The 27978-nt window shown below is 47.1% G+C and overlaps 1 protein-coding gene across 7 annotated transcripts in view; it reads right to left on the bottom strand.

Moving 5' to 3' along the window:
• Positions 1-7346: 7346 nt before the first annotated feature.
• The window catches only part of VEPH1 (ventricular zone expressed PH domain containing 1), a 96893-nt gene continuing 76261 nt past the window's right edge, over positions 7347-27978 (bottom strand). For 5 of the 7 annotated variants that reach the window (XR_008467027.1, XR_008467023.1, XR_008467025.1 and 2 more), the window contains 3 exons: positions 17840-17976; positions 8286-13267; positions 7347-7526 (listed from right to left, as the gene is read on the bottom strand). Coding sequence is in view for 1 of the 7 variants with exons in the window: in XM_054205591.1 (XP_054061566.1) it covers positions 13031-13267; positions 17840-17976 (374 nt within the window). In the remaining 6 variants the exon portion in view is untranslated. Of the gene's footprint in view, positions 7527-7991; positions 13268-17839; positions 17977-27978 lie in introns of those variants that run through there. The other 2 variants (XR_008467024.1, XM_054205591.1) reach the window with 2 other exon arrangements.

The following is a 27978-nucleotide window of genomic DNA, read 5'->3' as shown; positions in this document are numbered from 1 at the left end:
GTGACTGCTCAAAAAGCTCTCACAGTGCTCGCCGGGCTCGCGTGGAAGGAAAAGGAGGCAGGAAACCTCAGTGCTGGGCAACTGAACTACTTAGGTGCTCTCTGGTGCCTTCAGGCTGCCATTAGAAGATTTACAGATGGGGACGTTGAAACGATCAAGCAACACATAATTAAAGAGTGGGACTCGCAGCCATGGGATGTTGTGGAGGCCAAGAGTATGGATGGCTTTAAAAAGGATCGGGCAAAACCCCGTTATTACATGGGGTGACCAGGAAGAAGCATGTGGCATTTAGAGGTCCTTAAACCATCTACTGGTGATAGCAAAGAGGATGGTGCCGAGAGGGGGTCACTCGATATTTGTCTCCTACGTTCTCCTTAAGCATCTGCTACTGGTTGCTGTCAGAGGCAAGATGCCGGGCAGCTGGCTTTTGTCTGAGACCATTGATCCACCCCGTCACAGCCTTCCCTATGGTTAACAGGCTTATGGGCTTTGGAGTTTAGTACCAATACTGGTATTTTACACATGGGTTTTATTTCTCATCTCATAATAGTATGTACAACAGGCTGCTGATAAAACCGTCATGTTTTCCATCATCCTTCCCCACCCCCATTGCATTGCCCTTGTCAAAGACAATCGGAGCAGCAGGAGGCCGCGAGTGAGAAAGTGAGCTGCTGCGAGTACGGGGAGCTAATAGATAGCAGAGAGGGAAGCCCAAAAGCAGAAATACGCTTTTTGAAGAGGGCGACTGCTTTTCACATGCCTTCCCCTTGGTGATTAAATGGACCGGGATACAGCCAGATGTGAAGCACTCAACAGAGCTGAAACGGTTTGAAAAAAGAGTTTTGAATACTCATCTTCTATTCAATTTGCTGCTTTTTGTTTATCCGCACAAGTATCTGGAGGGCTGCAAGGTATTTACCAAGCTAGTGATGAATTCTGGCTGGAATAACTTTGCACAGGACAAATGTTTCTCGCTGTCCAACATGTACTATCTTTTTTTTTTTTATTTCCCTGTCCGGCAGCATCAGCCATTCTGTCAGGAAGCAGAAGCAACGGCAAGTGGCTGGTAGTACATTTGGCAAAGTGAAGAGTGTCATGTAATTTGTCCCCATAAATTATAAGACATGCTGAAGGTAGTTGCAGGTGCCCTGCACTGGGCTCTCAGCAATTCTGCCGCCCACCGATGCTGGTAGCATCCGAGTGACTTTGGCCGACGCAATGAAATGAAGGCGGCTCCTGTGGCCCCTTCTTGCCGCTCCCACGTAGCAATCCTCACTGGGGATAGAATTTAGGTTTGTCAGAGGTCTTGGGGTATTTTAGACAGGTAATTTACCTCTTTTATTAACATATGGCATCTGCCTGGTGCAGTGCCACCAGGATTAGTCTCTGGTCCCCCCAGCCGTGGAGCAGGAGTACCGTGGAGCTCCTCTGAAGTCCTGTTTGTCCTGCTGATGGAAATCTCAAACTGGCTGGGCCCAATTATCCTGGAGACATATCGTGCTGGATCCAGATCTGCAAGGCATATGACAAAAACACAGTGAACCCGATACTGCACGACCTCCGGCGGGGAGCCAGTGTCGCAGTCACAGTCCCGTACACACATGGCATGCGTTTAGCAAGCGCCTTTGATTCTTTGGAGTTTGGGTTGTCATCGACATTTTAAAGACGTACCTTGTAGGTGTCGGTGGAAAATGTGCTTCCCCCATTTCTCTGACGGTGATGTTGGTCCTGATCCCTCGCTGGCTGGGCAGTGGGATGCAGAGGGACTTCATCGAACCAGCGGCCAACGACAGGCTAGCTAAAGCATGGCCGGAATGAAAGGGACCCTGTTTTTTTGTTTCCTTCTGAATTCCTGATCTATTTCAGATTCACTTCTTCCCTTCAAAAGAGAAGAGTGGCTGTGGTGGGCTGCTGGGGCGCAGCATGAGAGCGGGGCACACACACAGCGCCACCCGTGGCAGTGGCACCGACGTTCCGAGAGCACGGCGGGTCTTAATGAAACTTAACGAGTCGGGGAAAATAAACCGGGAGGACTCTTAACACATTCAACCCAACGCTGACCTGAGAATGTTTCAGCAACAGGGATGAGACATCACTAAGGTCTAACTAAGAGAGCAGAATCGAGACCACGTAGAGGGGAAACTGAGTGGAGCCCGGCAGCTGTGCGAGTGCGTGGCCAGGATTCAGCGCCGCCCTCGGCGTGGTGCTGGGCCATCCGAAACCCGGCAGTGGCTTCTCCATGTCAGAACTGAGGCGCAGCCGTGGACAGCTGGAAAAACATGCTCTGCTGTTGCCTAAACACCACCTGCGCTGAAGCAAAGGACCTTCACACTTGCGTTCTTCAAAGGAAAAACACCACCACTGGCCACGAATGTTTTCCCTTGGGTTGGAAGCCCCAAACCACAACCAGGCAGGGACCTCTGGTTGCAGATCTGTTTTGCACCTTGTGACACATGGCCTTCTACTGTTGTTTACTCTTAAATAAACAGTCATCCCACTGAATGCAGATCTGTAGCCATTGACAAGAGTGTTATGTGGTAACACAAAGTTATCTTTTACAAAAAATGAGTAAAAACAAAGGACCCTGTTACAGACACACATATTTTCCATGAATAACTGCCAGTAAATAGAAAACAGGACTTTTTGCTCCTAACCTGGGGGCGTTGCTGCCCCTTCTGTGATTACGTTATTTTGATGATGTTTAACCATGCACTGCACAGCTGAATGAGGGAAGAGGCAGGCGCTCAGCAGTACCTGGCGGGGGACACGGTGGGCTGCGACGCCACCGACCTCAAAGAGCAATCTTCTCTGAGGTGACTGCCAGCAAAAGCATTGCCTGGTTTGTAAGGACCCCTCAGATTCCAGTTCCCCCGTGCTTTTATCCGCAAGACAGACAGAAATCACATGTCCAGGTTGATTTCCCTGTTGAGGAGGAGCCAGAAGAAGTGAAGGGCAGGAGTGGAGGGCAGAGATCAGTGGACAAAACTTGGCTCTTAGACAACAGCTATTGCTTAAACGTCTGTTAAATCGGTACTTCTGTCCCAAAAAAGCCAAGTGATTTCAGCGTGTACTAAAAGTTGCAGTAAATTAAATGCCAGGATTACCTTTCAAATGCCTTATATCCACAGAAGACGGGCAGGGCAGTTATATTCGAGTATCCGCATTTATAGAAGCAAATAAATCAAAATCTTTTGGTCTCCTGAGGTTGTGTGAAACCTGTCAGGGTTCCCTGGGGCCAGGGCATCCCCCGGCGGTGCCGGGATGGGCTCCTACAGCATCGCTGGGGCAGGACGGAGGCCCCGGCCCGGGCTGGGGTACAGGTCAGGGGCAGGGGTGGGGGTCCCGGGTGGGGGTCCCAGGTGGGGCTGGCCGGGGACATCCAGGTCCTGACACCACCAACCCCCACACGGAAAATTTAGAAAGCGCCAGGTCATTTCAGTGAAGCAGTCAAATGAATCAAGTCTGATTTTTCTTCTTTCTTCACCTAATTAGACAACAGTGAGATTTATGGTATAATTGAGCCAACTCAACGTTGCTGTAATTTGACATCTAATTAATCAATGTCCAGTTCCTTCACAGGTGCAATACAAATACTTCCTAACTGGTGCAGACGTGTTTCTCTGAAAAGAAACCAAACGAAACCCCTAAGATTTGTTTATTTCCTGCTTCCCCTTGCCATTTCAGCAGGAAGAGCCGTCGGGAGCACCATCACTGCCCCGCAGCATGAGAAGCGATGTCGCGGGGTGACCGCATCCCACGGGGTGGCTGCACATTGCTGAAGCCGTGGGTGATGCTTGGTGCCGGTAGGAAGGAGAGAAGCAGCTTTTCTCACCAAGATGCTCCTCGCTCACAAACCTGGTGGCTGAGGTTTGTCCATGGGGGTGGGGAGGGAAGGGTCTGTGTTTCTGCAGCTGGACGAGCCCAGTGGCTGCAGGAAGCTGTAAAGGTACCACCACAGCCGGCAATGATCCGAGTAAAGTCCTGGCCCTATTGGAGTTAATAGGAGCTTCGCGTTTGACCTCGGTGGGGCCAAGGATTTTACCCGAGGAGTATTAGTCACCAGCATCGAGATGAATTAGACGACTTGTCAACAAGAAGCAGGCAAGGTTATTCCCGTGGGCTGCTGAGCTTGGAATCGGAAAAGCTGGAAAAATGATGTCCAGCTTATTCCATTTATACCCACGCTGCATGTGATGCTTGTATGCAATACCTAAGCATTCATCGCCTGTTTTATTCTGTTCCTGTCAAACACGCTGGGGAATGCTTTGTTCGGGGAGGCGGGAGGGAATTGTAGGGTAAAATTTCCTTGGAAAACTTCCCAGAACTGGGCTCAGCTCTCATAAACAAGCCCTGGGAAGGCAGTTTCAGTGTACAACCTATGGTTCATGTTTCTAGGAAATACCGTCAAGAGGAGCTACTAATGGCCCCGTGGAAGCGCACAGGGCTGGGAGAGCTTACGGCCCAGCCAGCCTCACCGCCACACTCCCGCAGCGCTTCCTTGGAAATCGTTGCTCAGTTGGTTTTGCGAATGTGATCCATTTGAGACTTAGTAAACACAGCAAAAATGTCCAAAATTTTAATTTGAATTTTCAAGCACGGGCAGTTTAGCACTGGGGAGGAAACAACAATCTAATAAGGAGGTTTGTGGGAGAGCGCTGCTGTTTGTCATCCGACTCCAGAAGGTACGATCCTGCCCTCCGGGCACAGGAATAGACGCTTGGGCAGTAAAAACTGACCGGCACGGCGTAGGTGTCAAGTGATCAGAAACAGCCATTTGCAAAAACTTGACAAGAAAGAATACAATAATTTTTGAGGGAATAATAAAACAAATATATTTGAAACAAAGAATGATTTGCTTGTGAGCAAGGGAGAAGGAGATGAAGTAGTTAAATTTGTTAGAGAAACCAATGATTACGTACCACTTGCCTGGCTAAATATCATTAATCTTCATATTTATCCTACAAACCTTTTACCATGGAACAACCTCATTCTTCATGTTCTGAAGCTGTTGGAACCGGTGGTGTGACTCGTGATGCAACCCAGGCTGGGCAGTGGCCGTAAGCGCCAGCATCAGCTGCTCTTGCTTTACCTGCTGTGCCGCCCGCTCCCCCTGTCCGGGGCTGGATGGAGAAACCAGTCCTCCCTGCGCCTCTCCCTACAGCCACAGGCAGTCCGACCACGTGAGACACAAGTGGGAAATCAGAAGGTAAGGAATCTATAACATCTATATTCTGGAGATGAGAGGAGGCGAAGAAGAAGGGAGCCAGCAGCAGAAGGGATCCCGCACTTTGCACATCTCAGGTGCGCGGCCGGCAAACAGACACTTGTGGGTCCCTGCTCCGACCCAGGCAGGGCTCGGATCAATCCTCGCAATCGAATGGATCTCTCAATGACCGGAGTCCTCGCAGGGGCATGGGTCTGCACAGGAGAAACTCATCTCAGGCTTACAGAGATGCAAACAGCCATGCAGGACATGGACCTGTTGGAGTGGGTCCAGAGGAGGCCACAAAGATGATCAGAGGCTGGAGCCCCTCTGCTGTGAGGACAGGCTGAGAGCGCTGGGGGTGTTCAGCCTGGAGAAGAGAAGGCTCCGGGGAGACCTTGGAGCCCTTTCCAGTCCCTAAAGGGGCTACAGGAGAGGTGGGGAGGGACTCTGGATCAGGGAGGGGAGTGATAGGACGAGGGGGAATGGTTTTAAACTGGAAGAGGGGAGATTTAGATGAGATATTAGGAAGAAATTCCTGACTGTGAGGGTGGTGAGCCCCTGGCCCAGGTTGCCCAGAGAAGCTGTGGCTGCCCCATCCCTGGAGGTGTTCAAGGCCAGGCTGGATGGGGCTTGGAGCAACCTGGTCTGGTGGGAGGTGTCCCTGCCCAGGGCAGGGGGGTTGGAACCAGATGGTCTTTAAGGTCCCTTCCAACTCTAACCATTCTGTGACTCTATGATAAACAAAACAAGCACAGGAAGAAAGATGGTCATGAGAGAACAGGGGAAGAGATTTTCCCCATGAGGAAGTTTTCCACAGCAGCTCATCGCTGGCCACGCTGCTTACAGAGAGGGCTATTCTTTGTTTGCTCTTCTCTTAGCAGTCATCACCGGAGGAAAAACACACGCAGCTGTACCCATACAGCGTAGCACAGCTCCAGGGACTACGCAGAGCTGCAGCAGCGCTTTGCAATTTGTTTTAGGAGAAGCGATGGTAGCTGCTGATACATTTTTGGCAATCCTCTTGCCCCGCTATAGATCACAGAATAATTTATGCTGGGAGGGACCTCGGGAGGTCATCCCCTCCAACTCCCTTTACATCAGGGCTTCGGTCCAGTAGGTCCCCCATGGGTCGCACCGGTTGGTGCTTTAAGCAACTGCAGACCGTTGCCATCGCACACAGCTGGAAGGCGGCTCATCCCACCGCTGGACACCCCACTCGGCTCCAACTTCGCCAGCCCCCACCCCGCCTTGCGTTAGCCTCCGGACGGGCCCACGTCCCGTCCTCTCCGCAGAAGTGCTACGTGACGAGGCTGGTCTATGGCCCGCGAGGTGCGAGCCAGCTCTGCTCTGCCAAAGCCCTCAGCTTGCTCCCCTTTGTTGTCATGTCGTCAGACGGGCGAAGTGGTGATGCTGAAGTACCAGTTGTTCTTGAGTGTAATGTGAGGCCACACACTCGCCATGACTTGGATTCCTGGAAGATACATGTGATGTGGCATCGAAATTATGGTGGACATCAACTCTTCCAGGAAAAACGTGGATTATTGTCCTTACTTGAAAGTCTTCATGTAAGCCGGAGCCAATATTTTGAAGAAATATGTTTCCTAGAGAAGTTATGCTGATCTGTAAAACTTGTGTTAGATTTGGAAATTGCTCTCATTCAGGAGTGTTCAGGTCCAGATTTTGGTCTGGTTTTCTAGCTGTGGCCTCAAGTTTAGGTCCTAAACCTCGGTCTGTCCCCCCAGTATGCAGAGAGGGCTGGAGGGTGTTGGTTTGGGCTGGGAGCTCTCCCCGTTGGCAGCCTTGGCTCCGGGCCACCTTGTGCCATGGCTCTGGGAGGCGATGCCTCACCATAACGGGGGGACCGGCTGGCTGAGCCCCAGAACTTGCCTGGTCTCACAGACCCGGTGGAAATGGCACTTTCGCTGCCCCTGGGGAGCAGGAGGGAGCGCGGTACCTGATGCAGCAGCTGGGTGTAGTGTCCCACACGGCCGGGGTTGGGACTTGTCCCCCTCTCCATAGGAGCGAGGCTCCTTTCCTCTCCCAAACACTGGCTGAATAACAGGATTCTTCAGCAAAGGTAAGCTCACCCCCCCAACAGAGGGACAACGACATCTTCCGTACCGAAAGCTGTGCAGGACAGAGGCAGGCTGTTCCCTGGCAGAGAGGAGGGGACGCTCGGCAGAGTCCCGCGCTGCAGCCAAGGAGGACATTTGCATCCCCTTTTCCGCAAGCGCCGCCACACACGCTCGGTTGCCCCGGGACCCTCCGCCGGGGCCGTGGGGAGCTCCCGCAGCACCTTTGCGAGGGGCTGGGGTGGTTCCTGCAAGGGACAACAACCAAAGCAAGAAAATGCAGCGCAGCAGGAACTACCAACCTGTTCCCTGTTCAGAGCGCAGCAGCCATTTAAATCTAGAGTGTTTTGATACACGTTATTTTAAAAAGAATCAATAAAAACTATTTATATATTTGCTCAAGAAGAAAATCTGCAACAGTGGGATTTTTAATTTTTTTTTTCAATCTCCCTGCTCTCATCATAACTAGATTGATGATTTCTGTGTTTCTCCTTTTAGAAGGATGGCTAGAATAAGTTGCCAGCTGAATTTCTCTTTTATTTTATTCCAAGTTTTAATTTAAGACAGGAAAAATGTGGCTAAGCTTCTTATTTTATGCAATTATATTTTGGCATAGAACCCGGGGTCTCTCTAACTACATAGCTATGCATTCCATATTGTTTCAATCACGCCAAGATTGAAAGGAAGGACGTAAGTGCCTGGTGACAGCCAAGTGCTGATGACAAAGCCTTGAGAGAGCAGGTGAAGCAGAGCCGTGTTTGCCCCATACATGAGTTTCCCACTCAGACCTGGAAATCACTTGATGGCGAAGTGGATGCTCAGCCCCGGTTTGCACATCCCCGTACCCTGTCAGGTAGGTGACAATGTGTGTGTACATAACGCAGACACGGATAAGCAGGTGCAGTAAATTGAGGGTGTAATGCAGAGGTGGCAGACTGAGACTTGGCATCAAGTTAAGAAACACAGACTATTTTGTCTGTAAAAAATGTTTTTAATGGCCAACTTACTGCATCACTGAACTCCAGCGGCGTGCCTCGGTGGGTGAATTCAGTGTTTAGTAAAGGATGTAATTCTGGAACTTAAGACCATAAATCCACGAGTTCACACCTATGAATTAATTTCATTCCCATTAGACTCAATGGTGTGTCCTGTGGGTAAAGTAAGGATTTATTGGTCCAGGTATTGAAAATTAAATGACTGAAATCTCCTTTCCTTGTCTGCCAGAGAAGCTGTGGAAATTTCCCATCATATATCTTTTCTTACCCTTGCGCTGCTGCCTTTAAATCGAGGTTTGGCTCCACGGCTTCACTTCCATCCAGCAGCAGCAGAGGTGGCGGCCGTCCATCTGCAGACCTGCACTATTTGTATGGATGTGATACGCAATTTACCGTAGACTTCTTCCCCACTCCCTACGTGCTGTACGATGTCCTGGAGAGCGGGCTGTCTGCATCAAGCCTGCTTCATACTCTGTGCATCAGCAACCCCAAACAAACTGTCCCGTATCACTGAGATAACAGCAAATAAAGAGTCAGAGGTGAAAAGGGTGCACGTTCCCCCCAAAAAAACCCTTTTGGTCTTCAGCATCAGGCTTGGATTTGACTTCACGTGCTTTAGAGGCATGAAGGGTAACAGGCGTTCTAAGTATTACAATATTGTATTATTGGCACAAAGCATGCTTTGCCTGATTCCATGTAAATGACAGGGAGCGGGACGGAGATCGGTACCGGGGAGCCAGACTCTGCCCAGCCAGGTGACCTACACAGGTGTCCATAGACTTCCTTGGATAGACTGGTCCCAGATGGCCTTTCCATATTTTCTGTATCTAAATTTAGCTTTAACAAAGTTGTCCTGATCACTTTGCTACATTCTCTGATCCAACACTCATCTCCACATTTTAGTTGTTACAAGAATTTTCAGGAATTTTAACATTTCAGCGTCCTCTCTGGAGCGCCGAGAGCATTGGGAAGTCTGGAGCTGGTTAAGGCATTGCACGGGCCATTGACAGAGGTCTTCTCTTTCCCCTCTGACATCGTTAGCGTCAATGCAAATTTATCTTTTAGATCTACAAACCTATAGCCAGCTTTAAAGCTCTCCCTGATTTTCCATCATCCAGGAATGCTTCAGCAACCGCTTTGTTCTCAGCTGCTGGCCGCTTGGTGTGATCTATTGGCACTTCCTTCTCCAGTCAGCATGGGAATGTTGGAAATAAAATATTGTCTTTTCAGACCAGGGCTTCCTGACCTTCCAGGGCACGGGTGCCAGGTCAGTTGTTCAACACGCGTTAGGAGCCCCGGCTGGAGCGCTGGCCGAGACACGCTGCAGAGGCCCCCGGGGCAGGATGTCCCCGGGGCTGGAGGAGGGCTCCAGCCCATCAGCGCTAGGAGGAACCAGGTCTCAGGAAATACTGGAGACCCTCAAAGCAAAGCAAAACAAACATACACGAACTCCCACAGGAGTCAGGGAAGGAGTGCCAGAGCATAAGGAAGGAATTACCAGTTTTGTTTCACTATCTCAAAGTGGATTTGGGGAAAACACGAAGACTTGGAAAAGACATGATTTGGGATTGGCCCAGCTGGTGCTCGATGGCTGAGGAGGAAGAGGAGGACAGTGGGGCAGCACAGGTCAGGGACGAGGACGTCTCCAGGCTGGAGGGATGGTTTGGAAAGGTGGTATCAGGGATACAGGTGCGAAGCATGGTGGCACACTGCCTTGGTGACATCATTCCTTCCACCAGAAGTTCACCATCAGAGCCTGGTCACCTCAGATTAATCCTGCCCCCAAGCAGTGTTGAGCTTTGCTTTTGTTTCCCACCCTGCAATCTTTGCACCCTGCCCACGCGTGGCTACAGCAGAGCCACAGCGCACAAGGTCTCAGCGTTGTTCTGCCAGTTCCCTGGTGCACCGCTGTCCCCCAGGGCCTCCATAAACATCATCGTCGGGTCTGGGAAATGATTCATAGAATCATAGAGTCATTTGGGTTGGAAGGGACCTTTAAAGGCCATCTAGTCCAACCCCCCTGCCATGGACAGGGACATCTTTAACTAGATCAGGTTGCTCAGAGCCCCATCCAACCTGACCTTGAACGTTTCCAGGGACGGGACATCTACCACCTCTCTGGGCAACCTGGGCCATGGTTTCATCACACTGATTGTAAAAAATTTCTTCCTTATATCTAGCCTAAGTTGTCCCTCTTTTAGTTTAAAACTATTACTCCTTGTCCTATTGCAACAGGCCCTGCCGAAAAGTTTGTCCCCATCTTTCTTATAAGCCCCCTTTAAATACTGGAAGGGGCCCTAAGGTCTCGCTGGAGCCTTCTCTTTTCCAGGCTGAACCCTCCCAACTCTCTCAGCCTGTCCTCACAGCAGAGGGGCTCCAGCCTCTGACCATCTTCATGGCCTCCTCTGGACTCGCTCCAACAGGTCCGTGTCCTTATGTTGGGGGCCCCAGAGTTGGACGCAGCACTGCAGGGGGGTCTCACCAGAGCAGAGCAGAGGGCATTAAAAATAATGAGGGAAGAAAAACAAGCAAAGAAACACAGACATCCCCACGAATGCAGGTAACTAAAAAGGGGGACACAGAAATAGCAAACAGCCTTTTAAAGTTCAGCCTAATTGTCATTTCACTGTAAATGTAAATTCATAGCACTGGTATCGCTATGAGGTCTGTGGCATTTCTTCCCAAAAGGTTTGATAGTGCTTTGATGGATAAGGTTGAGAAATACCTCTCTGGGGCCACCAGATGCGAGGGACCAGGCAGCCCTTAGCGCTGACCTGGCAGCAGAACTCAGGCACTCCTATGGTACCAGAAACTAATTTTCTCTTCTAATTTGAGTAAATGCTCACTACCAAATGTTAGCATCTTACCTGTCAACGTAACAAATTACAGAGCTCTGGCAGGCTGGAGAGACAAATACCAGCAGCACTCAGTGCTCGAAACTTATCAAACTCCAAAGCTAAATATTTACACGGCATGCTACAAGACTCCAAGCTTCGAGCCATAAACCCGGCTGAACGCCCCCATCAAGCACCAAACCATCGAGTTCAATCTCTCATATCCCTCTCCTCTCCATACCTCTTCCAGCCCTTGCTCAGCTGCATGCCTGTCTTCTCCTCCCCGTGCACGCTGCACGGGAAGGGAGCTCACCTGCCCACGGCTGGGCTCCCTGGCGGTGGCCGAGCATCCCTGCTCCAGCCGCTGTTGTGGTTTTCCTAAAGCGAGAGAAGTTCAACGCAGGCAGATGAACCTTTCTGAGCTGGCCTGGTACCCATTTTCAGAGCGGCTGACCAGCAGCCCCAGTGAAATCAAGAGAGTTGGGAACATTTAGGATGGTGGAAGAACCAGGCTGTAAATTCAGAGGGATGCCGTCATTCAAGCTGCACCCCAGTGGTATGGGACACAAGGCTCGTGGTGACCGCTGAGAACAGGCTTCATTCGGCAGCACCAGCACGAGCTTCACTCAATAGGCTTGAACCCGAATTTATTTCCCAGGTCATTCCTCTTGCTCCCTGTTCCCCCAGTGCTTTTGATGACCCCTGGCAGGTCCCCGCCGTCACAGGGGCCCTCACCAGCCCCTGCTGCCCTCCTGGCCGCAAAGCCAAAGCCCAAACTCACCCAGCAAACACTACCGAAAGTGGGCAAGAGACTACTTCAGACAGCAGATTGTATTGCCATGCTCTGTGAGGAACTTCCAGAAAAGCTGTGGGCTCCTTCTGCTACTGAGTGGAAGACACATATTACAGTAAAAAGCATTACAATTAATCCCCCCCCCATCTTAACTCTCCCTTTTTCACAATAACTTTTTTTTGTTTTTCTTTGCAAAAGATACATTTTTCTAGGCTGGAAAATGTCAAATTTTATTTCTACTCAGCCTTGAATGATCTCTGAGATCACCCACAGACTTCTCTCATTCATTTCCCCCCCCTCTTTTCCTTTTTTGCTTTCAGTCTTTTCTACAGTACTTCCTCCACTTTGGAATCTTTTGAGTGACAAAGAAAATCAAACAAACTGGGAATTTCAGAGTTTTGGAGAAATTTTGAAAAGTTAAAGAACAGAGAAGACACTTTAAAAAAGAAAGGAAAATAAATTTTTAAAATTACATTCCGTTATGAAGGAGAGAAAAAGCAGAAAAAAGAGTGAAAGTCAAATCAATTAAATATTTAAAATTATTTTTCAGCAGTATTAAATCTTTACAATTGCTCAATTTTAAACCCCAAATTTGATTTTTTCCACAGACATATATAAACAGTAAAAGGATAAAGTACACTGAGATTAAATAAGTAGGAAAATTATCTTTTTACAGACAAAGAGTGATTGAGAAAAGCAGAAAGCCCTTATGTGCTCAAATGATCTCAGCAGTGTCTAAAGCCACCGCGACCCCCTGCATCCCAGAAGCAAAGGCTGAGGGGCTGGGGTCCAGGCTTGTTTCTAAGCACCTCTCCTGGCTTACAGGCCATTAGGCTGAAGAAAAAAACCTGCATTTCACACGTGGACATGGAAGCTGCTTCTACACCAGCAAACGTCCCGGTGCCAGGGAGCGCTCCTGCATGGTGGCACTCCATCACCTGGTAGGTCATTGATGCCTTAGACCTCTCATGCTGCACAAAGCTCTCCCTGGCCCCTGCCAACAGGTGGTCTCCCCCACAGTTTTCCATGGCCCGATTTTGGAGGTAAGAGGTCCACGGTATGGACCTCTGCGTCGGAGCGATCCCAGACACATTTGGTTTGCTGGCATGGCCACGGAGGTGTCAGCAGCTCTACAAGTACGTGGTGGCCTCGCGGCTCTCCCGCTCTTTAGCCTGTGCAACAGCGACGTTGATGCATTGAAGCCACTCCTCAGCATTCTTCTCGTCTTTGGCCTTGAAAACATAGGTCTTGCTGTCGGTGAAGATCTCAAAGGCCCGGGGCAGGCTGCGGTCCCTGCGCTTCTTTGCCACCACTTTAACGCTCTGCACCTTGCTGAGCTCAATGGGGCAGTCGTCAGGGTCATCTTTCTGAAACACAGGGAGGACAGACACAACCATGTTCATGCAGTAGAGCTTCCACCGTCTTAATAAACAGTCGATGTCTCTAGAGCTGGGCTAGTAAACATTGGCCATGCAGGGAAACAGATTGATGGGGACTTCCCAAAAGAGCCTTAGGGGGGCTAGAAACCCCCCTCCCACGCAGTGCCACGCTCCCCTGCTGAACACCATCGGGTTTCATGGGCTGTCATGGCCTACTGCACCCAACGGCCAAGGGTCCAGACCAACAATCATGAGCATTTCCCTCTCAGTAGTTGCAGTTTTTAGTTCCATCTTCAGCTATTAACACGGGCGTTTTCTTTCTCTGGCCTTTAATAATAGTGATGTCTGTTAACGGTGCCAGGCACAACTCGTGCCGATGGCAAATGCTTCCTAGGTACAAAACTCAGCCAGTCCTTGGGGAGTGAAGAAAGCTGTCTCTGCTTAAGCAGTGATAAGTTGTTCCCCTTCTCAGAGTCTCCACCCAAAATTGGATGCAGCAACTCCTTTTGAAAACAGAACAGATACTTTCAGTCTGACCTGGGAATATGAGCGAAATCATGGCATTTCTCAGTGGGGAATGGAAAATACGGGACAGTTCAGTTGCAATTTTGTTTGAAAATGTATAAAGTACGTACATCTAGGAAATCTTAGTGTCATTGCAAGAAATATGATGCAGGGAGCATAAGAGAGAGTTGTACAAAATCATGGAAGTTTCCTGCAGGAGAAGAGATTTGTGAGATCATAAAAAATGTACAAATTGTGTCTCCAGGTGAGAAGTTTAAGCTCAAGGCCCTGATTCCTCAAGAATATGTTTCTCCTGTTGAGCTGCTTATACTTTTCACCAAGAGCAGTAAGGCAGACTTTCCAAAAGCTTTCTGTTCCTATCATACAGGAAAGGTCTGGACTGATCTGAGTGAGAATTAGGGGTTAATTATCTTGCAGGAGCTGAGCAGGACTCGGGAGAGGCTTCGGTGTGGGAACTGCTGTCTCCAGAGCTGCTCTCCCAGCTGGCCAGGTCTGAAACGCAGGACCAGAATGGGGCAGGGAGACTTCTCCTGCAAAAATGGCTCAGTCCTTTTGGGAAAGAACATTTTACTGTACTAAGGAAAAGTTCATCTGAAAAGACCATCCAAAAGAAGTGCCAAGCCCAATGGCTGTGATTCCTCTATTGGATCTGATAGTCCATTACCACTGATCTGCTGTTTTTTCACATCCATAATGAATACCCAGATCTCCAACTTTTGGAGATCTTCTGTGTTGCATACATACGTACTATTTGCAGTCAAGGTCTCCTGCATTCCTGAAGTGCTATAATCCCTGGGCAATCCCCTCCTTTCTTACTCAAGTCAGAATATAATCCATACCCGAAGCAGAGCAGCTCTCCAGCAAGAGAGGCTGGCCTGAACCCCTCGGCAGGGGCAGTGGCTGGGTGAGCAGACAGACCCCCTCCGAAACATGGGAGGTCCTTGGGCTGCAAATGTCAGCGACAGCGCAGAGCCATCATCTTCCTTCCCAGCACATCTCCATCCCCTGGCATTGCTGCTGTGCATTCTGGGATGGGGCATTTATTTGTCTCTGTCATTCATTTTTTATCAGGGACCCCATTCCAGACCTGAGAAGTTTTCTTTAAATGGATAATTTCCCACTAAAATGTTCAGTTCTGACCAAACGACTTGCCGTGAACAATGAGGTTCGTCTCCAACTTCACACGGGAACAAAGGATTCATCACCGATTCCTCGTGCGTGACCATGGCACCACAGCAATGGCCCCCCTCCCCTGCTTCCACAACACCGATTGAGACTTTATCAACAGCACTAAGCTGGCTCTGCACTGAAATCTCACCTGGGATTTATCCCAGAAAATGCAAAGCAGCGATAGACTCCAGAACCAAAACTTTGCACCCCATGAGCCAGACGTTTAGACTTAGAAGCCTATCTAGCAAAAATGATATATTTCCTTCATTACCACATAGTGTTTGCCCTCAAGTTGCTAAAGAGAGTTGATTGTACCCTAGGCACATTTCTGTGAAGGAGTTTACCACAATTTTCCATGAGTTTAGGATGTGGCTCGCTTTCAGACCTCTTATATTTTGGCTTTCTCCTGGCCATACAGTTGCTTACACAGAACAAATATTGTCCACATGGTTACTCGTACAAAGGGAAGGTTCATGGTGGGGCTCCAAGAATAAGCAGGCACAGCCAGCTGGCCATCTCACAATACTTCTTCTGTGTTAGGTTTGTATTTTTAAATGAACAGCGTGTAAAGTCCAAACACCCACGCAGCACCCAGCCCTGCTCCACAACGCCAGAGATGACGGGCAGAGCTGTCATGATCAGCCAGGCGAGCACCATCTGTCGTTGAAGATTGCAACAAGCACCAGATGTGGCTGGGCAGGAGCCTATACCACCGCTTTTGCCAGCCACAGCCTGTGGCCCCGCATCTTACGATGCTTTTGGTACTGGTACCCGGCCAGCAAGGTGTGGGGTTGGTCCTCCTGCCAGGTGCTGGAGGTACACAGAAGTGGACCTCCTGTGGGATCTGAAAGTCACTCTTTTATTGCCCAAACCACTTCTGTGAGGCTTCATACCTCCAGCCTTGCTAAAGGGCTTAAAATTTTCTGTTTGGTGTCTGCAATAGTCAACCCATGGCATGTGTGCAACCAAACCGGTGGGCTCAGGGTTGCTCCAGCCTCCAAGCAATGGTTAATGGCAGGACTTGACTCTCGAATTCAGGCCAAAAATGTGGAAGTAACAGGATATAATGCACCAGCTTGAAAGACTGATTACCCCGGTGCAATAACCCCACTGCTGGATGCCAGCCTGCTCCACTGATGAACCAGTCCAGGTATTTGTGTTCAACTTAAAAAAAAAAAAGCAAACAAACCTTGAGTTTGCCAGTTAAAAAGGGAAAGTTAATCGAGATGAATTACACTGTTGAACAAAATCTGTGGTTCAACAATCTAATCTGCCAGCGTCGCCCGCTTGTCACGCGTTGCACATTCCCCACGTGAACAGGGGGAGCACTGAGAATGCAAATCCATGGAGGTGATTTCTGCACGCTAATCGCATCCCAGGAGTAATCAAGGTATTCCGATGTGCCTTATGCCTGGCTTGTTTGGAGAGCTAATTAAAGCCATTCTGTTAAATACATTTCTATAAACCAATTGACTTGCTAAAAAATGACGATTATTCTGACACTCTTTCAAAGGCAACATCAGCCAGAACTGAGCTGCAGCTGTGGTACACCTGTGGATTCAACTGTCTTCAGAATCTCAACCAAAACACCAGGAAAAGTCACTAGAAAGTAAGGAAAAGGCTCTTTCATTTCAGAAGGATTTTATTGTCCCATGAAACACACATGTTCCTCCTCGGCAGGACACCCTGTTGTATTTCCTATAGGAAGGGGCTCAGGAAGCCATTTAAGAAGCTTAAAGAGCTTTACTAGGTTTCTATAAAAATAAAGATTATTTACCAGAAATATTAAGGTTTGGCTATAGTTGTAAGATGCTGCTATTTTTGGATTATCTAAGAGAGAGCTCTTGTAACAAAAATAAATAGGCCATTTTGCACAATGTTTGATAATTCTCATTGCAAAAAGCTGAAGAAAATTAGTTTCTCCTGAGAAGTAATAACTAAGGAGGACTGGATTCAATTACCTGCCCTGCTGTGCCTGGGACACACTTTTCTCTGTGGCCTATCGGTACAAATTTCGAAGAATTTCACAGAGATTTCAGCAGAATTTCTCTGAATTTAGAAGTGAAAGCAAAAAAATTCCATTCCTTTGGGAGAAAAGCATTTTAGCATCACCTTGCTTTAAACACACTTGTATTTCCTGCACAAATAACACTAATTATAATGCCGTCATCTCAACACTTATTAGTATACAAGAGCAGGCAAGACTTTCAAAACTGGTGAACAGTTGCTTGATTTTGGAGACGACTGCCCTGAGGTGTTCAGGAGGGCCTGACTTTCCCAACATGCTGAACATCACCATCTCCCCCCCGCACACTGCTGGTCCCATGAAAATTGGGAACCCAGAAACCACAGCTCACATGTAGCGTGTTGGCTGTGGCTACTTCCCTTGCTTACCTTGCAAGTGGAAAAAATATATTTACCTGAGCAGAACTTATTGAATTTGCATTTATTCAAGGAAATAAAGAATCACTGATCAAGACTGGAAACTGTTTTTTAACCCACTGTAGTTCCTTCAGGACCAGAAGCTTTAGCAATATCGGAGAAGTGACCTCAAGGCAGAGGGGACGATGCTCGGGCACAGGTCACCAGCTAGTAGGGGATAAATGACTGAGACGTGGGTGTCGCAGAGCTGAGCCCTGGGCATTTGTTGCCAGAACAAGAGCAGTGTCAATCTAATGCTCTCGAAAGTCTCACGTTCTTGATCCAGAGAGAAAAATGTAACTAAAGCCAGTGAGCAACCCCTTGGCTGAAGTTGGCCATGCGGCGTACAGAGACCACGGGCAAAGCTGAGTTGTAAAAACCTCTGGGAAATGGTGTTGGGGAGGAGGGAGAGAGAGAAATCAAACTGACGGTTTTCTGACTTACGGATTTTCCTTTCCGAAAAAGCAGCTGGTTGCCAGCCAGAGTGAAGTAGCGAGTTTTCCACCTTTTGATAAACTTCCAGCGGACTTGCTTCTCTTTAAGCTTGCCTTCAATCAGCGGTTGGCCGTCCTGATTTACAACTGTGGAGGTGAACACACAACAAGGGGGTTATTTCTGTCCTCCCTTCGCCCCAGCCGAAAGCCAGGCTTTTGCTGCGATGCAGAAAAGGTTTTTTGCAGTTTAGCTGGGTCAGCCCCAAGACCACATTCCTCCTGACCTCAGGCATTCAGCTGTCGCTTCAGAAAGACATTTCAGGCCTTAGTCGTGTTTTGCTTGGGAGGCCGTGCAGACGGAGCTGACAGCTCGGACTCCCCTGTCCATCACTTTTGCTATTCCCTTAGCCATCACGTACTTCTCCCCACCATTACGCCTCCTAATTGTTCCTCAGCCCTGCAATAACAACTTAGAATTTCATGCAATTGAAGGCAGGCATTTATGTTGTCTCTGAGGCTTTAATCCACACTACCGAGTTCAGTACAGTTATACTCCTGCTGTGCTGTATTTTGGATAGGCATATTTTGAGGATATCACTCCCCACTAACTGCAACAGCTTGCTTTATTGCAGCAGCAGCCCTATAGAGAAGGAATCAAGAGCCAGAAATGGGATGTCCATGTGGGGCTGCGAGACCATGTGCCATCCCACTGGAACGATGGCCAACCTCTCATGGGTAAGTCCAGCCCAGAAATGTGATTTTTTGCTAAGAAAGGGGTTGGAGAGTCCCAGGGCTTTGTCTCCCAGGCATGACCATTTCTTTCCTCACCCTCCCAAGGCACAACTCCTTCTTCCCTTGGGAAAGGGATGTGTTTATTATCAGCCCTCCCTTACCCAGCGCTCCAGCAATAAGCTAGCCCTGCACTTTATAGAGGTCACTCCCTGTTACATCTTTATTATCTTTTCTAGTTCTCTCTTTAGGAATATTTCAAAAGTCATTTAACATCAGCAATCCATTTCATAAAAAATAATCCTTAAAGCAAACCCAGAGTTATTTGTGTCCTGTAAATATCACAGCACTGACCGGTTAGGAATGTGATGTTTTCTATCACTTTTGCATTTCTAAAATAATGCAACTTATTTTGACATCTGGACTGCCAAAGGCCAGAGCAACTCACAGCTCAGCCCCCAGGGACCCAGTGTCTGTCCTGCTCCCTCAGGAACAGTCAGGGTATTTTCACTGTGTTACCCATTGGGGACGTTGCTCTTTTTACCATCTTGTGGCACAATTAACTTACAAACTATTAGTGCGTCGTCGGGCAATAACACTGCCTCGCCTGTACCCTGGGTGGCAAGAGGTAAAACAGCATTTCTGCCACGCGTGTGTGTAAACGCTGTCCTTACGGAGCCTACTTTAAATACAGGATGGGCAACTCTGCCCAAGCCGAAGATGAGGAAGGAGGAGAAGGAGAGACACAAAAGCTTCTGCCCGTCCCCCCAGTGACCTGCGCTACCGTGCGTTGCCCAAGAATAATCTAAAATGTAATTAAAAATACATAGTGTACAGTATCGAGTCCAATAACTGTAATGACCGTAATCAGCACGGAAGCAGAAATACAGGCGCACTCAGCTACTTTACCTTCAGCTCAGCCACTTTCCAGTCCGTTCATCTTCTACAGTGGTCTGAAAAGTGGCTTCAAGTTGCCTTAGAAAAATAACTTATGTTTGTCACTATAGATTTTCCCTCAATCAATTCCCTTAAAAATAAAAACCAAATAAAATCTCTAGGAAAGGGAAATAAACCCTTTTTGTCTCTTATTGCAAAATTATTGCTATATTTAAAATTACTTGCAGAATTCCAAGCACCGCATGAATATTGGGTAGCCTCGCACTTCCATTTACAGCGTGTTTATAAGGTTGTGGCCATCTCTACTGCCAGCCCTGTGACCTTGATGCTCACCTGTGGTCAGTATTCCCTGGCATTTATTTTCACTGGAAGGGTGCAAGGTTTCGGGAGCTGAAAGAGCGTTCCCAAACCTTACATGCAGAAAGGAATTTTCCAGCACAAGAAAAGCCCACCAACCAAGGGGATCACCGGGGGCTTTAGCCCATGACTGCAGAGCAACCCAAGCCACTGCCCTTCGCATAAGGAGCAAACAGTTTAAAAATTCTCTAGTACCACAGCTGGGTTTCTTTTTCCTTTCTCTTCTATTTTCACACTGATAGACAGGACGTGACAGATCAGATAGGCTGAAGAGCAGTCCAAGGCGTAAGCAGCCTGAGAATGGATGTTTGTTGATGTGATGTTTGATTTGGAGCCCTTCCCAGTATCTGTCGGATGGTCAGTTATCCTCTGGCTGGCCAGACTTGCATACCTTAGCATGAAAGTTTATCCAGTAATGCTTTTGCTTGAAAGCGTTTGCTGTCGTCTGTGCCTGAGCCTTTCAGAGCCCCAAACACAGTAGTTGGTGAGATGCTGAGGATGCGAGGTGAGCGGGGCAGCCAAGTGCAACCACCAAAGGTAGCACCTGGGGTTTCAAAGGCTTTATAGCTTTTTGGGCACATGCCTCTCTTCACTACCTCCTGTCTGGTAGGGGAAAAATAAACAATGCAAATACAGTGCATCAGATTTAGACAAAGAATGTATTTTTTCCCCAGCGTTGTTTATATTGGCAGAGAGGCAGGCTTTGGGGGTCTTCAATGTGTACTATTTCAATTTCCTCAAGAAAGGCGATAAATATTTCTGTCTCTGTAGATAGGGAGTTTTTGGAAGGAGATGGACTGAATGAAAAGGGGGGTGGCCAAGTTTCAGCTCCGAGCTGCAGCTGTGATTTCCATGGTAAAACCAAGGTCGCGCTCTGCTCCTCGCAGCCCGCTGCATCCCTCGCTCCACGCAGCAGCTCTTCCTTGTATGTCTGCATGCCAGCACCAATGCGTTACACCACCCAACCTGACACGGCACAAAGTAAAACAGAGGCTTGCTTTCTCCCTGTGTAATTTTTGTCACTGCAAATTGGCACAAATTTACGGAGAAGCTGGTTTGGGCCTGCACCCATTTCTCAACAGGCTCTTTAGCAGGACAGAGCATCATTTTACAATGTGTCCCTTAATAAAAACTTTGCAATTGCGTTAAATATTGTTTCCAGAACTACTACAGATAGACATTTTCATTGTTTTAGAGATTTGCTCAACTGTCAATCTCTTCTCCCCAGCCCTTCAGAGAAGCGTGGCCAGGGCGGGGGCTGTTTTCAAATAAATATTCAGTTTATGTGAAAATCCCAGAGATGGGACCAAGAAAAGGCAAAGCTGAGAGGATTTAAAGTCTTCCTTGGCCACGAGGACGTTGTGATGTGCAGTGACGTGGTGCTTCTGCGATAGCTCTGTCCTGCCTCCACAGCCCGGCTGGCTGTCAGGGATGCGCACAGGAATGGGATGTGGGGCTGGATGTTACATCTGGGGTGGAGCTTTTTAAACCCTCTGCTGAACAGGCTGGGCAGAGGGGGATGGAAGAGGCCCTAGGGAATCTCCCAACTCTATGGCAGGGAAAACCAAAATGGGACAGCCCAAACTCCACACATCCCTCTGCCTCCCTGACGTGGGTTTCTGAAGCACTGATGTCTTTGGGAAGAAGCCCTGTGCCTTGCAGTCTATGCTGAATTTACACTCATATAAAACACTTACTGATCATCACCTGCTGATGAATCGATGGCAAAAAAGTCCTGCATAGGCACACTACCCATTTTCTAAACAAGAGAAAGAGCATCCTGTGGCAAAGCTCCTTAGTAACAACTAACCCCGGTCAAACAGAGCAGAAAGCATCTGAAATCCAGCTCACACAGGCAACAAGGTGCAGACAAGGTATCACCAAATGCCGCTGAACAAAAAAATACCAGAGAAAATAATCTGTTTTGAGCAAGGAAAAAGCTGGGGTGGTTTGTTGTTGTATTTTTTTTAGATAAATTTGTTTCTGCAAACAAACTGGGTCCATGGACCATCACACTCGAGGTGAGCCATAGCGTTTGCACCCAAGCAGAACCATGTGGTCATTTCTGCCTGCAGCTGCACCGGTGTCCTTTAGAAGGGACACCATCTGCTGACAGTGGCTTTGCGAGGGAAACACATAGTGGAAACAGAAGGGCTGTATTTCTTTCTAAACAGCTTTCTGAGACTGCATCGGGTACTATCTGGCATTTCTGCAGCTGAGATTTGCTGGGATACCCACAATGGTCATCCTTAAGGGTCATTCCTCTCTGGGAGCTGAGCAAAAGGACAGACCTATCAGGCCAGCAGCTGTCTAGCAGGGCTGAGTATGAGTCCTCATGCTCTCCTATCAGCCACTTCATCTTCTGGTGACTTTGTTCCCCTTTTATACAATCAGCATTATAATTTGTCTGATTTGTGAATACAGATAAATAGTTTTAAATGTTTATAATTAGTTTTAAACAGCATTTAAGCTGATATTTTGCTTATTGTGCAAATGCCTCACCAAATTTCTAACTTAATGATGTATGGGGTAATATCCCTGTCATTCTCATCATTTACCATTCACATGTGCACTCTCTTGGTGGAGGATGTTTTGTCACCGTGAGAATATGCAGTTTGGTGTCAGGAAATTCCCATCTTGGTAGCCTGTGGGTGGTAATAACAGGGCTGGCTCTGTATCATCTCCCAGGACAAAACGTCAGAACTGCTATGACAAAGTCTACCCAGTGAGAGACAGACAGCAAAAAGCTGTGAGCCTGAGAAACAAACCAGCAGCACCAAGTAGCAAGCTTTCCTGGAGCACGCATGAAAAAAAGAGGAGAGAACTTCACTTTAATAAAAATGACCAAGATAGGACAGGAAGAGATTTTTTACTCCTATGTGTTAACTCTAAAGAATTAATAATGTGCACAGTAACTTTCAGAGCACGATGGCAACTGTATAAACATCTAGATACAGCAAAAGAAGGACTTGATATGAAAAGACAATTGCTCAGTAGTTGGATCTTGTGCATCTACCTGGCTCCTGGTCCCATGGGAACGGCTTCGATACTGATTCCAGCGCAGTAGGAACATGCTTTCACCCAAACTAAAGAGGTGTAAAACGTTCGGAGACCAGAAGATACCGAGATGGTTGGTGGACAGGAATGCATCATAGGAAAAGAATGTGCGATTTTGGCGTAAAGTGGATTTTTATGGCCAAAATTTTTCAAAAACAGGATTTACTAGAGAAATGCTGATATCTCTTTAATTACCCAGTGGCTAGAAGCAAAGCTAACAGAGCACTTCTCGTGTACGTCCACAAAGAATCCCATGGGGAATTCTGATGTCAGCTTCCAAAGTTGTCGTAATGAATCTGATGCCAGTATGTCTGAGGGTCTGCTTAGAAGAAAAAGATCCATGAAAGATAAGAATGAAGCTCTTTTCCAATATTTTTCTAAGTCCTTTTGCTTATTTTCATTGCGGTTAACTTCACAGAATAATTCAGCTGGAAGAGAGCTCAAGGGGTCTCTTATCCAACCTCCCACTCAAAGCAAGGTCACCTATGGGGTCACACTAGGTTGCTCATAGATTTATCCATCTGGGACTTGCAAATCTCAACAACATCTCTAGACAAGCTGTTCCAATGTTTGATGTCCTCATGGTGGGGAAGTTTTCCCTCGTAGGCAATCTGAACCTCTCCTGTTGCAATTTATGCCTGTTGTCTCTTGGTCTCCCCACCACACAACACAGAAAAGAGCCTGGCTCTGTCTTCTTGATGACCTCCTTGTAGTAATGGACAGACTACAATGAAGTCCCCCTCCAGCTCTGCCTGCACCAGCCCTTGTCCCTATCCCTCCTCACAGGGCAAGAACTTCAGCCCCCAGATGTCTTGGTGGAGCCTCTCCCAACTCCTATTGGGATTTTATGTGATCACCACTGTAGCCATTCAATACCTGCTGCGTGCAGAGCAGGAGTAAGTGCATGGAGCTCTGTTAGCAAGGGACATCATGAGTAAATCCGTACTGCCTCAGAAACGCAGAGTTTTACTCTTCTGTCTGAACTCCTCCCAAAACCAAATGCAGTAGCTGGTGATCCCGCTTCTTTCCATGGCAGAGCAATGGAAACAACGAAAGAAGCATCTGCACTACAGTTAGGTTGTTTAAAAATGCATTCAACTGCCAACTGGAGTGTGCACATTCCTTATATGCACCTTAATTATTGGAAAATTATGTCTAATTTTGATTTCTTCACATTGCATGAATGAGGACAAATCAAAAAACTTCAGAAAAGTGATACAAGAATGAGTTAAGATTGATCTTTCATATGATTATTCATATGACAAGAAACTAATGAAGTGTATTCTCTTTAATTCGCCCAACCAAAAATCAAGATGTGACATTACAAAGTCTACAAATAGAGATTTTCTGCATAGCAGGGAAGGGCATAATGTGATGTGGTGTTTAGAGATAACCTCCCATTTTACCAGTGTAGTTACATTATCTAAGCAACAATTTAGGCATGTCATGGGTTCTCCTTCGCTTGCCTTTTAAAAATCAGGTTTAGACATCTTTAGAAAAATATGCAAAAGTAACACAGATCAAAGAGAAAACATTTCTTTGATATAAGCATTACTGGATTAGATTCTTTGACTATTGTTTTATAGAAGGTGAAACTAGATGATCACATAATCTCTGGGTTTGAAATCACACTGTGGTGGTATGCTGGCATGTATGACAAGATCTTAAACTCGGAAAAATGGAGTTAAGGGATTAAAAAGTGTATATTTGCTATATATTTGTCATTCCTTTTTTTTCCTGCAGAACACCAATAAAGCTACAAATATTGTCCAAACTCAAAATGAAAAAATATTTACTATAATACCCATTGCTTCTTAAACCATCTCAATATAGAGATCCTAACTCCAAAATCAATTTAACGCTGAACAGTACCCGTTGATGTGAGTGCCCTTTGGAATTATTTTCTATTAATTGTATCTTGCTTTCTTTGCAGACCTACAATGCATCAAGCTTTAAGTAGCTTGGGTACTGAATAAAAAGTAAAAAAATCTTCCAAACTCTTCCAAGATGAACTCAAGACAGTTAAAAACCAAAGCATTAAATCTTGCATTTGATGAAACATAAAATCATCCACAAAAATTCAGTCCAATCATGAATGATCTCAATGATAATAAACTCCTCTTAACTTGAAAGAATGGAATGTGTGGGTGGCAAGCAGACAAAGATAAATGCAATTTAGGGGATATGGATTCACTCTCTCTCATTAATCATCACATTTGGTTTTGTTGAAAACCTGGAAAGGACACATTACTGAATGCCACTTTTTATAATTTTCAAGCAAGTATTATAGCTGGGATATTTCAGTTCACTAGATAATCACCACTGCTAGCTAAAGATAAATGTATTCAGGAGTTAATATGGTGTAGGCTATTCCGAGTGAATTGCTTTTTTAAAGAGGAATTCATAAAAAACCCCTCAGTTTTACCCAAATCATTGCCCACGGGCACAATGTCTCCTCTGCAGCCCACAGGGATTACTGCAATTTCTTTGTAAGCTTCCAGAGTAGGGAATGTACTGCAATTCCCTCTCCGGCTATCAAGTGGTTTTACTGAATTTTTTTGTGCAAGAGCTTGTGAAGCCAACTGTCAATACAGGAGGTTATGTTGAAATGAGCCTTTTAAAGCCAGCTTTTCCTAACAAGAGGCTCACACTGCATTTACCCAAATTTCAAATGCCTTGTGTCTGTGCTTGAATGCTTTTTCACCTAAGAAAAAATAACAGTGTAACCTGGTTTTCCTAGCTCTGAGACCAGGTGCGCAGTCAGGGCACACACGTGTATCTGAGGACATGAGCAGGATTTGCGGGAATGCTCTTCCCCCTTGGCTCAGGGGTGTCAGGAAAAAACAATTTGGGATGATTTAACAGCGCTTCTGGAAAAGTGTGGTCGTATAAGAAGTGCTTTGCAATGAGAAGAATGCATGAGAAATATTCAAACTTTCGCTGGGTTAATTGCCACTTTGGGTAGATCCACCTCATTGCTTAAGCATAATTGCTTCTTTCCTCACAAACTCAGCCTTCAAGTGCAGTCCAGCTCCAAATATCCTCCCAGCTACATCCGAAAAAAACCCCATAATTGATTTGGCATCCTAAGGCAAGATCGAGGCTTTAAGGCATAATGCTTTCCTAAGTCTGGATAAATGGCATCTTGCAACACGACATCCAAAAAATGCAACAAAACCCAACATTAACAAAAACCAAAAGACAATAATAGAAAAAGAATTTGCCTCTGAATTCCTTCTTTAGGAAGAATTTGGTTGCTAAACAGCATCGCTGAGAGGAAGAAATTACTTTCTTGTCTTTCAAAAGTATTTGCGATTCCAACGGGTCTGTCCCACTGTGGAATGAAAATAAAAGATGTTTTACAGCCTTTACATTTCTTACCAATTCAAGGAGACCTCTGAATCCTCTTTCTTGTGTCAGATCTTATAAACCCAAAAAGACCTTGGAGTGTCTCCCACTCTGGTATGACTTTTCCCAGCTGCCGCAGCTCTACATCACCAATACTAAGGTGAATTTGTCATTCACCTGCAGATTTTTGTTCCCTTGAGCACTGTCTTCCACATTGCTTTCCTACATCTGAGTTCTCATATGACCCATTCAATACTTTATTTTCTTGATCTTCTAAAGGCTTTTAGAGCTGAGAAGCAAATCATGATATTCACAATGTGCCTTACAAAAATTTCTTTAAACTGAGACAAAGAGAGTAATTGCTCATAGAAAGGACAAAAAAATTCTTTGCCCTGCTCCTCCTTTTCCTGACTATCCTCAAAGGTACCCCTGAACTCTCAGCCCTGGCTCTAAAACAAAGGGGAAATGGGGATTTCATAGATGCTAACATTTAATCAAGTCTTCTCCCACCTCTCCTGGGCTATGGCCGCAGAGACAGCCCGGTGGCTGGGCAGGGAGGAGGACAGGCTGGATGGGGGAGAGGGAGGTGGACCTGTGGGCAGTGATAACCCTGCAAACGCCAGGCACCACCCTCAGTGCCTGCAGTGCTCCTTCCAAATGTTGTAGGATCATAGAATCATTTTGGTTGGAAGAGACCTTCAAGATCATAAAGTCCAACCATTAACCTAACACTGCTAAGTTATCACTAAACCATGTCCCTCAGCACCACATCTACGCCTCTTTTAAATACCTCCAGGGATGGCGACTCTACCACTTCCCTGGGCAGCCTGTTCCAATGCTTGACAACCCTTTCGGTGAAGAAATTTTTCCTTATATCCAATCTAAACTTAAGCAACTTGAGGCCATTTCCTCTTGTCCTATCCAGGCACCCTCCGTGCTCTCAAGTACTCATGGTACTCGAGAAAAAGAAAGCAAGCTCTCTAGTTATTGCATCTGCCGAGAAGGTAGCATTTCACTTAGCGCCTTCATGCTATATTTGCATTTTTTTTCCATTGGGCTTTAGTTGACATCATACAGATACAAGCTATATAAAAGGTAACTAAAAACAAATTCTTTGTTTTTCCACCCCTAGAAGAGGCAGTATAATTCATAAGTAACAGCATATAGGAATGAAAGTCCAATTTGTGCCTGGGGCTGCTGGGGAAGCTCCTGTCCCCCCTCTGCAGTTCAAGGGTGATGAGGGCAGCGCCCCCTTACCCGGCTGGCTAAGTGCTCCATGCAGAGCGGATTTTGGCACTACTTGGGAAGGACAGAACTGCTGCGCTGACGGGTGGAAACCCTTCAGTCTGGAGGGCAGAGCTTCAAATGCATTAATCCCTCCTGCTGACCCCAGTGTGTAAATGGAGAACCGCACTTAGACACCCAGGGAAGTGGGATCAGCACGTGCATTTCACTGCAGCCTTTTCACAGCAGCTGGGGGACATGGTGAACCCTTAGAAGAGATGTGACCTTCCCCCTCGTCTCTGTGGGATATTGCAACACCAAATCTACAACCTACAACGCTGCAATAGGATTTTTCACCAGGCTGAAACGACAATGAATGAGCGAGAGGCAGTGTGCCAGCCCCCACCGCAGGCACTTCCCGCAGGCGTTTTGCTCCCACTTCCCGAGGACCGTTGGCGTCAGGCAGGGTACACAGTTTACCCTACTCGAGATGTCGGCTCAAGTGCTCTGCAAACAGACTCAAGAGCCCCTCGTCAG

The sequence above is a fragment of the Rissa tridactyla genome, chromosome 6 (genome assembly GCF_028500815.1).
Source record: "Rissa tridactyla isolate bRisTri1 chromosome 6, bRisTri1.patW.cur.20221130, whole genome shotgun sequence".
In the NCBI taxonomy this organism is placed as follows: domain Eukaryota; kingdom Metazoa; phylum Chordata; class Aves; order Charadriiformes; family Laridae; genus Rissa; species Rissa tridactyla.
The sequence above is the reverse complement of the archived record's forward strand: the minus strand, read 5'-3'. Positions and strand labels throughout refer to the sequence as shown.